This window comes from Helianthus annuus, chromosome 1, assembly GCF_002127325.2.
Source record: "Helianthus annuus cultivar XRQ/B chromosome 1, HanXRQr2.0-SUNRISE, whole genome shotgun sequence".
Lineage (NCBI taxonomy): Eukaryota > Viridiplantae > Streptophyta > Magnoliopsida > Asterales > Asteraceae > Helianthus > Helianthus annuus.
This window is the reverse complement of record NC_035433.2, coordinates 60,092,245-60,104,108: the sequence shown is the minus strand read 5'-3', so window position 1 is coordinate 60,104,108 and position 11,864 is coordinate 60,092,245. Positions and strand designations below refer to the sequence as shown.

Below are 11,864 nucleotides of genomic sequence, written 5' to 3'. Positions count from 1 at the left end.
AAGAGGTACTACAAGTGATTCATCAGCTAGGCATTTCTTGAGAGTTGATACATGGAATACATCATGTATTCCTGCCATTTCCTCTGGCAGTTGTAGCTGATAAGCTACAGGTCCTATTCTTTTAATAATCTCAAAAGGTCCAACATACCTGGGACTTAGCTTCCCTCGTTTGATGAATCTTACCACTCCTTTCCAAGGAGAGACTTTTAATAATACTTTATCTCCTACTTGAAATTCCAATGGTTTACGTCGGTTAACAGCGTAGCTGTTCTGTCGATTACATGCTGCTTTCAGTCGTTCCTTGTCTTGAATAATCTTGTCGGTTGTTTCTTGCACTATCTCAGGTCCAGATAGTTTCTTTTCCCCAATTTCTGCCCAACAGACTGGGGTTCGGCACTTTCGTCCATAAAGTTCTTCGAATGGTACAGCATTGATACTTGTGTGATAACTGTTATTATAAGAAAATTCTATTAAAGGTAAGTGATCGTCCCAATTACCTCCGAAATCAATTACACAAGCTCTAAGCATGTCTTCCATTGTCTGAATTGTCCTTTCGCTTTGTCCGTCCGTTTGAGGATGATAAGCTGTGCTTAGATTTAACTTGGTTCCCATTGCTTTTTGGAAACTTGCCCAAAAATGAGAGGTAAAACGGCTATCCCTATCAGAAACAATTGATAAAGGAATTCCATGTAATGAAACTATTTCATTTACATACAATTTGGCTAATTGTTCCATACTGAAAGTTTCCTTCATAGGTAGGAAATGAGCTGACTTGGTTAGCCTATCTACAATCACCCAGATTGTATCATTACCTTTTCTTGTTTTGGGTAATTTGGTATCAAAATCCATTGTTATCAATTCCCATTTCCACACTGGCATTTCTAGCTGTTGCAGCAATCCTTTTTCATTCCTATCCACCAGAAGTTTTTTCCTTAAATCCTGGTACATTTTATCACTTCCTGGATGCATCGTATACTTAGACTTATGAGCTTCTTCTAATATATAATGACGTAGGTTTCCTAATTTAGGTATCCATATTCTCTTTTTATGGAATCTCCAAATTCCATCTTTTCCTTGTTCTAATTCCTTAATCACCCCTTTTAAATTTTCAGTATCATCCTTGATTACTGATTTTTGTGTTTCTCTTATCTGATCATTTAAATCTACTTGTAGATTTAATCTAAGAGAACGTACCCTTTTTGGCTTTTCGTGATACTTTCGACTTAAAGCATCAGCCACTACATTGGCTTTTCCTGCGTGATACTGGATATCACAATCATAATCACTAAGAATGTCCATCCAGCGTCTTTCTCTCATGTTTAGCTCTTTTTGCCCAAAAACATACCTTAAACTCTTATGATCTGTGAATATGGTAAACTTACTCCCATAAAGGTAATGTCTCCAAATCTTAAGGGCAAAAATTATGGCTCCTAATTCTAGATCATGGGTTGAATAATTTTCTTCATGATTCTTAAGCTGTCTGGATGCGTAACCTATCACCTTTTGACGTTGCATCAATACACATCCATAACTTAACTTAGAAGCGTCACAAAAGACTACAAAATCTTTAGTTCCTTCTGGTAACACTAGTATGGGTGTATGGGTTAGTCTTTGCTTAAGAATTATAAAGGCTTCTTCCTGTTTTGGTCCCCATTCAAACTTAACAGATTTACAAGTTAACTTAGTTAATGGAATGGCTATTCTAGAAAAATCTCGAATAAATCTTCTATAATAACCGGCCAATCCTAAGAAACTTCTAACCTCGGTTGGTGACTCAGGGGTTTTCCATTTGGTAATCGCCCCGATCTTTGTTGGATCCACATGAATTCCTTCATGATCGACTAAGTGTCCAAGAAATTGTACTTGCTCTAACCAAAACTCGCACTTAGAAAACTTAGCATAAAGCTTTTTCTTTCTTAATAAACTTAAAAGTGCATGCAAATGCTTTACATGATCCTCTTTACTCTTAGAGTAAATTAGAATATCATCAATAAAAACAATTATGAATTTATCCAAATATGGCTTGCATATTCGGTTCATCATGTCCATAAATGCGGCTGGGGCATTGGTTAAACCAAATGGTATAACAGTAAATTCATAATGGCCATACCTTGTTCTAAAAGCAGTTTTAGGAATGTCCTCTTCCTGTACCTTTAGTTGATGATATCCTGATCTTAAATTGATTTTAGAGAAAAATCGAGCTCCTTGCAGTTGATCGAACAGATCATCGATTCTTGGTAATGGGTACCGATTCTTAATCGTGACCTTGTCAATTCACGGTAGTCAATGCACATACGCATTGATCCGTCCTTCTTTTTGACAAACAGTATTGGTGCTCCCCATGGCGATGAGCTTGGCTGTATAAATCCTTTCTCCAACAATTCGTCTAACTATTTCTTCAGTTCCTGCATTTCGGTGGGTGCCAAACGGTAAGGTGCTTTGGCAATCGGTGTCGTTCCTGGTAGTAGGTGGACTCTGAATTCAACTTCCCTGTCTGGCGGTAGTCCTGGCAATTCTTCTGGAAAAACATCTGAAAACTGGGACACTACTGGGATGTCTTTTAGTTCTTTTCCTTTAGTGTTCGTGATTATAGAAATCAAATACACTATAGATCCTTTTCTTATACAACTTGCAGTTTTCATCACAGAGATGAATTTAGTGGATCTAGATGGTTTATCTCCTTTAATTGTGATCTTTTCACCTCTTGGTGATTTTACTTGAATTGACTTTTGATCACATAAAATACTGGCTTTATTGACTATTAACCAATCCATTCCTAACACGACATCAAATCCTGGCAAATTCATTGGGTAAAGGTTTGCAATAAATGTTTGATTAAAATTTTCTATTCTTGCCCCCTGCAAGATTTCAGAAATCCTAACGGTTTCTCCATTTGCTGTCTCTACTAGACATTCTTGTGGTCGTTTAGTTAATTATTGATTTAGAAGTTTGCAAAACGAAGTATTAATAAAACTTTGGTTTGCACCAGAGTCAAATAATACTTTAGCAAAAATATCATTAACTAAAAGCGTACCAGCTATGACGTCCGGAATCATCTTGGCTACGTCTGCAGTTAGAACAAATGCTCTACCATTTTTAGTGTTCTTGTTGTTTGCAGATGGAGCTAACTTCAGACAGTTCGGATTGATATGACCTTTTTCTCCACAATTGAAGCACAATCCATTGGTTGGTTTCCTTCTGCAGGTTTCTTCCTTGTGTCCTGGTACTTTGCAGAAATTGCAGTAAGTGGAGCATCTTCCTGAATGCTTCTTTCTGTAGGTTTTGCAGTATGGCGCAGAGGTAGAACCTACATTCCTACGGTTGGAATTCCCAGAACGGAATTCTTGAGTAAGCCTTTGGGTTAGGTTTCTCCTCTGATCTTCTTCTCTAGTACGCACTAGTTCATCAGTCAAGGTATTGGCTAGTTTTACGGCTTCTTCTATGGTTTGAGGTCTAGCTGCCTTGACTACATGTCTAATCTCTCCAATTAATCCCCAGATATAACGGGAGATTAATACCATTTCAGGTGATGCAAGGGTTGGTACTATTCTAGCATATTCAAAGAATGTAGTAGTGTACCCCTTACTATCTACCCCGGTCATTCTAAGGTTCAGAAATTTATTCGCTATCTGCTCCTTTTCATTGGGAGGGCAGAATTTCCTTTCTACCATATTCTTAAACTCCTCCCATTCCATGTTATATACCCTATTACTTCCTCGTGACTGGAGGATAGTGTTCCACCATTCTAGGGCTGAGTTCTTAAACAGATTAGAAGCAAACATTATCTTATCTTCTTCTGCACACTTGCTTATTTTAGAACGGCCTCAGTCTTCTCTATCCAGCGTAAAGCTGCAATGGGTCCTTCATTGCCCGAGAATTCTATTGGTTTGCAGGACCAGAATTCTTTATAAGAACAACCATATGGCATGGTTCTTCTTCTTTTGGGAATGGGCACTTGAAGAACGGGTCCATTGTTCACGCTGTGTTCTGGTTCAGTTGGTCGCTTACTGCTATGCGTGCTTTTATTTTCGGCTTTCTTAACATTTTGGATAATAAATGGCATTGCATTTATGATTCCTTGTGCCACTATGTGTTGGATGGCACTATTATCCACTTGATTTCCATTGTTATTATTGTTCGGATTCTCGTTATTCAGATTATCATTATTCGAGTGGTTATCATTCTGGTTTTCCTGGTTCACTTCGTTGTCCATCTGAATTTTAAACATTTACCACATATTATTATCACCAATAATAATTGAATATAGCCAATCACATGTCACACACTTTTGGTCAAAAGCGTCGAGCATTGCGACTTTACTCTATTCATATAGTATGCGTCTATTACACACCAATACTGAAATAAAAATTACAATACCGACTGAAATTTAAAACTACACTACTAGTAATAGGCATCCGTAGTTTTTTTTTCATACACACATATTTTATTATTATATTATATTATTATTATATTATTATTATTTCTACCATTTCCACCATCGATTCAAGGATATGGATTTATCCAAAAATCCATATTGCGCTCGTCATATTTCCATATGAGACGCTCTCCCACCTGTCTCATTCGTTCACTACTCTCTAAAATTTCCTCACCGAAAGTCCTAAGTTCTTGTACATTGTCTGCACTCATTGGGGGTGCAGGTTCTAGGACTGGGTTCGGAATCTGTGGTGCAGGTTCCTGGTTTGGGGCCTGGTATGGGTAAGGATTCTCTAAAATCTCCCTAATGAATGCATCATTATTGTAATAGGGATCTAGAGGATCTAACCCTGGGTAGGCTCCTAGATTGGGCATGGGCAAATCTTCATGGATGGGGTAACGTTGCACATAGTCCCTGTTGTCGTCCCACCATGGGTCGTAATTTGGGTCTAGGGGATTTGGTGCAGGTACCCTAGGTATTTCTTCCGGATTAAAATCATGCATTTCTACTAGGTTTTCAGGGTTTTTTTATCTCCATGGGCTGATCAGGAATTGGTGGTTGTGGTTGGGGTGCTAACATTTGCTCCAGGTTTGGGTCAGCTGCAGTGGTTGCTAAAATATGGATATTGGCTATGCCTCTATTAAGCATATCCTGGGCATAAGCATCGGTTTCTCTTTTGGCTGCGGCTAGTGCTCTATGGTCTTGTAACTTTTTCATACGCTTCCTACGCTCATGTGCTCCCCTACTGAACCATCCCCTCTTTTTCTGAGGAAATGGCTCTTCAGATTGAGCCTTAAATACAAATATTCCATCTTCCGTATCAACAAAGTACCCTGAGAGGGCAGGCTGAGAAGAGGCACCTTCGCTTCTAGGCGAACCAGACAATTGACGGTACGCGTCAGATGGTCCTTGGTCGCTCATACTGTAAACTAACAAATAGTCAGATAACACATAACAAGAAAATACAATTATGCATGTATTCCCGTTATTTATTTCCTAACACTTTGAATTTTGGTGTCAGCAGAACACTTCTGTGGCTGAATCAGTGGCTTAGCTCTGATACCACCTTCTGTCACAACCCCTGATCCCACCCTGGGAGCGGGAGCCGTGAGCCAGTTTCGGTGGTATCCTGTTTGTCTAATTTGGCAGCGGAATTTACATCAGGATTGTAGTTAGGAAATATTTTATCAGACTAAAATACCACATTTTCATAACATTAAACACATGGGTAAAACCCAAGTTTTCAGTACACACATTTTCATAGGAATACATCCTATTTTTATTTAAGAAAAACATCTATTTCTTTTAGGTAACTTTATTGCCACTTTTCCAAGCCTTCAGTGCTGTCCAGCTGGCTTCTATTTGGCTTTCACATATTGTTACCTGAAACGTATTTTAAAAACATTTTTTCAGTGGGAAATACTGGTGAGTGAATCCCAGTTTAATCAAGTTTTTTAATAAAAACCATAGTACAGTATTGAGGGCGCATCCGCAATTACATTTGTTTTCAAGTCATATCAATTACCACCACACGGTACTGTCGTTCCGACTTATGGTCATGTTACTCCTCGCAAGGTAGTAACAAATTTTGTATACAAAACCCCAAATTTGCCGATTGTAATTGTATCCTTACAAATACTCAATGATTGCTTAATGTATAATTAATTAAGTGAGGTTTTGTAAAAAACAGTTTGCAAAAAGGAGATTACTCACATTGCTGTCTTAGATTATCCGTAAGAGGTTCCTGGTGACAATCTATAAATTACACAAATGCACGCGTGTTAGTATAATAACCCATTTTAACATTAGTAATACCCTCCCCGAGACGGCATTCCAACGACTACGTCGGGCAGAACCACGACAGCCGTTACGGAACCCTGGATCAATCGGGCAGACTATCCAATACGTCTCCAGGGGTTATGATACTTACATCGGAGCAGAACCTCGCTATTTGGGGGGGGGTATTAGACCCGAGTATAATGCCTACACTTCAGAATTTAAGTAAGAAAGAAAGATTTGAGCGACGGAAAGTGAAATCCCGAGGCCTCCTTATATAGGGCCTGATTTCCACTTTTACGCGGCCCGCGTAAGTGTCAACACAGGGCTACGCGGCCCACGTCAAACCCTGGTCAACGTGTAGGTTATCCGGATCACCAACTAGACTTGCCACGATGATGACACGTGTCGGCCTGGGGTGTTGCCGCGTTCTTGATCTCTCGCGGCCCGCGTAAGCTTAAGGGGTGGCTTACGCGGCCTGCCTAAACCCCAAAAATCAATTTTTAATTATTTGTATTAATATTTAAGGTATTCGGGGCCCGTTTTCACGTATGGGGTGTATTTTAGGACATATTGAGATATTTTAAATATTTTTAGGGTGTCAGAAAAATTATAAGGGTGTCGGTTTACGTTAGGGTTGTTATAACTAACTACAAGTCAAAGAAGTCAAAACAGGAATTGAGCAAGGAGTGACAGATCGCAATTAGCAATCTTGTCTTCCTTTGACTTCAATCTTGACTTTGACTTTAACTTTCGAAACGCGGTGTGTTACATTATGGATATTAGGTCTTGTATGTAGGCACTGCAGTTTCATTTTTTGCTTAACTGCTGAAGAGTTTACATTATTGATTATACGTACCGGTTTACGTGATAAGACTTGAAGCTCTGTTCACTATGAACAACTAGATTTGAATCCGCTACAGTGTTTAATATAGTTGATTTTGGTTGTACTATCGGCTGTTGCGATTTTATTGTTATTTAGAGTTTGAATATTGGTTTGAGCTTATGCCGGTTTGTGTTTTTGATTAATGGTGTTTTTTTTTTTTTTTTTTTTTGCAAAACAAATAAGATGGCTTACGCAACAATGAAGCCAACAAAGGCAGGGCTAGAAGAGCGCTTGTGTAGTTGTGTGTTGAGCTCTGTACCCTCATCTTGACTAACCAATTGTACTTTTGTTTCAAAATGGTTATGTACTATTTTAATAGTAGGATAATACAAACTTTTGAATCATGTTCCATTATGATACCAATGATTATGATACCAATGATGAAGAAAAACCGGTAAAAGAAATTATGTGTCATAATTCATAAAGTTTGGAATATTATTTCATTATGATACCAAAGTTTATGGTAAATAAGCTATCAAATTTTCTTCTATTATGCTAAATATAGTCATATATGGACAGACCACATGGGTTCTATTTTCACAAAGAGTTTTCCACTAAAGTGAACATTCGACAACAAGGGTATTGGATTGTTTTTCTGTTGGCATGGTGGTTGAGTTAATTGACTTGATCAGTTAATTGGTGATAATTTGACTAGGGTGACACAAGCACTCAGTGCGCCGAGTCTGTCACGCTGTTGATCGAAGGACATGAATAGCGCTTGTGTAGTTGTGTGTTGAGCTCTGTACCCTCATCTTGACTAACGAATTCCCTTGTTTTCCTCGTATATTGCATCGAACTATGCATTAAAGTCTTGCGCTTTTGACTGGTGGCAGAGGAGAATGTGACAGGTCAAGAACTTTTGAGTTTTGCTTTCGTTGCTCCAAAGAAAGATTTTAGTACTTTTTGTCAACATTGGCACAACTTTTAAGCAATGTGTAATCCACATCATCATCTCTCAAACAAGATCTATCTTCATAGTAACACATAATCGCAAACTTAATGTATATACAAAATAGAATTATAGATACATGTATCATTTACGACAAAAGTAAAGATACATACATATAATCAATTCGGCTCTTCACCAAACAAACCCGATGAATTATATTCAAATGTGTGACAATTGTCACATTATATGTGTATTATAAGTAACCATCTAAAGAATAAATGATTTCTAGTGAAAAAAAAAAACTTGTTATAGTGAAAAGACCATTTGACACTAATTAACTGAACAACATAGTGGTTTATATAAAACCTTTAATCAAATATACTAAGTTGCTAGCAGTATAAAACCTTAAATCAAATATGTATTGTATTGAAAGTATCCAACCATTATGTAAAACCAAAAATATACAATATACTCTTACAAACCTTGCAATTTCTTCATCGCTTTAAATACTCACCGTCCATGCCTTTGTGTATCAAAACATACATTGCACCTCCAAAGTAAGCCTAGCATTTTTAAAAGGATCCTCTACATCATTGGGGTGCTTATTATTCAAACCCCTAATTGTGTAGGGAGGATTTGATACTTTTAATAATGGTAGCGACAAAACTTAAAAGAAGGATCGCTTCGAAGGAGCTCGACCAATGGCCCTCATCAAGTTAGCCACTTCCAAGACCCTAGCGACTTTGGTCCCTCTCTTGGCCTCGGATGTGGCTCGCCTTTCTTCTGCTTTCCTACGAGCCTTTGCTATGTCGTTTTGCATCTTCTCCATTGCGTGTGCTCGTTTTTCCTCTAATTTCCTCTACATGATTGCAAATATATGTTACAATTTACATTTTACCAGAACTATCAAAGTTTTTATAATAACCAATAAATTCTTTCAACCATCCAACATACATAATACAGAATTAAAGTTTTGCCTCTAGTTTCCTCTACATAATTTGGTGTATTCTAAATGCAATTTAGTGTTTTTACACATTTTATACTTCACTACAATCTAATAAAGTTAACCCAACTCTTTTAACATGTTTCTACAAAAATATATAGTTAACCCAACTATTTTAACATGTTTCTACAAAAATATATTGGTATATTATTTACATTCGTTACAAAATCATACCTTAGGCGCATATAGGATCTTGGCATCTTGCATAAAGATAAACAAACACCCATGTACATAAAAAGTATTCAAAGAACATATGAACAATAATGAATAATTACTAAATTTAGTAACTTTTTATAAAAAAAACGTACCTCTATTTTATTCATCCATGAACTAGATTTTTGAACTTGTTCATTCTCCCACCCGTTAATGATTGCGTCTTCACGCTTAAACCGGTTATTAATCTTAGCAATCTTAGCGTTTTGCCAAGCTGAAATCTTCGACTCGACCTCCTCTCTCTTCACTGATTGGACTGACACAGTGTCACTAGGGTTTCCATCAGCAGTGATGAAAACCCTACTGTCACCGCGTCTGGGGGGTGACAGGATAGGATTATTATCCTGCACGATTGCCAACGGATTATTATCCGTCACATCATCCTCCCCAATTCTGTCTAAGTTACTACTTGAACTTCCATTGTTGGTGTTGTTGTTCATACCATTTGGCACCTCACTTGTTTCACTTCCGGTTATGCGTGTTCCAGCTAGAACTAGCGCGTTAAATTCTCGGCTCATGGTGGTGAAGTTTTCGCTTTCGGTGCTGGCTACTGAAAGAGATGAAGACCGGTGGCTGGTGGTGTCCGAACGGTGGCGATAGGGTGGTGGTGGTGGATGTGGTGAGGTTAGAGCATGTATTTCTCTTATGCTTTCATGATCATGATCATCACCATCATCATCTTGATCTTGATGTGTAGAAGAAGGAATTTGATCATTAAACATGTTTTGTCTTTATGGAAGATATAAAAAATGAGTTTGGAAGGAGAGAGAAGGGTTTGAACTTTAAGACATAAGTATGCTTGATGATATAATTAGTGTTGGGGTTAGTTAAGGAAATATAGAGATGACTTGCATGGAGTGTAAATTGACACAACATATATTTGTTAACCAACTGAAACCAAAAAATATCTTTGAAAAAAATCATTTATATACTTAAATTTAATAAAATAGAATTAAATTTAATTTGTGAAAAAAAAATCTTTGAAAAAAATCATATACATAGTATAAAAAGTTTTTTTTGGATGAAACTAACAAATACGGTCAAACCTCAGGGACGATTTTGACAATTTACTTATTATATAATTTGTGATTTTTTTTTCAGAAGTTTAATATATTTTGCTAGACTATATAAAAGAAAGTTAACTTAATTAAGTTATACCTAATTGACAACGATTAAACATGTAACACTATAGTAAGAGAAACATATTAAAATAATTAAAACAGTCAAATGAGCTAAAATCTTGTGTAAGCTCTTAAAATATCTAAGATTTTTAAATTGTTTTAGCTTAAAATATAAGTTTTCTACTTACAAAACTTCTAGTCAACACGAAAAGATGATACTATGTTAGGATGCTTAAGGTCTAGTTTGACAGGTTTTGTTGAAATTCCAGGGCTAAATCGTGAATTACAATTATGAAAATCGACAAAATGATCTGATCAGTTTCAACGACATATGAACACTTTCATACACCATGTATGAATTCATTCTTGAACCATGCTTATAAGTTATAAGTTATGCATTTCAACTCTTAATTAATTTTAACTCGCTAGCAACTTTTGAAAATTGATTTTATATGTGAATTGACATTTTCAAAATAGAAAAGGAGAGTTTCAGTTGAAGTTGGCATCTTTCTTTTATTATGTATAAACCATTTTTAAATTTCTAATTTCTATATCCTAAGATTCGTTAAAAGTTTATATAGAATAAATGAGAGGGAAAATAAGAAAATACTAAATTTATATAGAATAAATTAGAGAGAAAATCAGAAAATACTAAACTCATATTAACATCTAGTTTACCATTCATGGCTAATCCAAACCCACACGCTAAAAATAAAGAATTAGATAGCAAATTACATAACAATTTATGTTATCGTTTTAGATTATATATTATAGATTTTGTCTAACTAATATAGAGGAACAATGTGATGCAAATAACATAACAATAATATAAAATCATTTAACCTTTTATGTAATCTAGTACATATATAGCACAAACATCACTAGATTTATATCTAGAGGCTTGTTTATATGGTATTATTTCTAATTATGTAACTTTCATTTAGTTTTACAATAATTGACTAATTGTGTGATATATTTTGTAGGTTAATAAGAAGTAATTAAATTCTCAAGTTTAAACATATATGAGTATAAATTTACAATTGCTTTTGTTCATTTAATTTAATTTAAATTTAATTTAAATACTATAAATAAGCAACAATTTGATGCATAGAGATGTTGTAACACATGCTTAAGGGGTTTAAAAAAAAAATCATATTACACTTTTAGTCCAAACTATCTTGCTATTTACTTTTAACCCAAAAGTTTCAAATTTTTCAATTTAATCTCAAACTTTTTTACTTTCAGCTTTGGTCCCCTATACTTTTCATATTTCGCAAATTTTTGTTTTACGTTTCGTTTTAAATTTTGCGAGTTAACACGGCTCAACGTGCGTGTATGGTTCAACGTTTTTACGTTTTATTCTAAATTTTGCGAGTAAACATAACACAACATGCATGTGTGGTTCAACGTTTTTATGTCGTCTAATTTTTTTCCATTTGACAGGTTCGTCGCGACATGGGAGTCTTAAATCGTCTTAGTTATTACTTTCTATGTTTTACGTTTCGGTCTAAATTCTTCACATTAAAACGCCGCAACTTCAG

At 36.0% G+C, this 11,864-nt stretch overlaps 1 protein-coding gene across 1 annotated transcript; it reads right to left on the bottom strand.

Annotated features, from left to right (window-relative positions):
* Window positions 1–8,384: 8,384 nt before the first annotated feature.
* LOC110866789 (remorin 4.1) lies at window positions 8,385–10,028 on the bottom strand. Its single transcript, XM_022115940.2, has 2 exons — window positions 9,298–10,028; window positions 8,385–8,845 (listed from the first exon to the last, which is right to left on the bottom strand). Exons 1-2 carry the CDS (start codon window positions 9,922–9,924, stop codon window positions 8,654–8,656), a joined length of 819 nt encoding a protein of 272 aa, XP_021971632.1. The 5' UTR covers window positions 9,925–10,028; the 3' UTR covers window positions 8,385–8,653.
* Window positions 10,029–11,864: the final 1,836 nt, after the last annotated feature.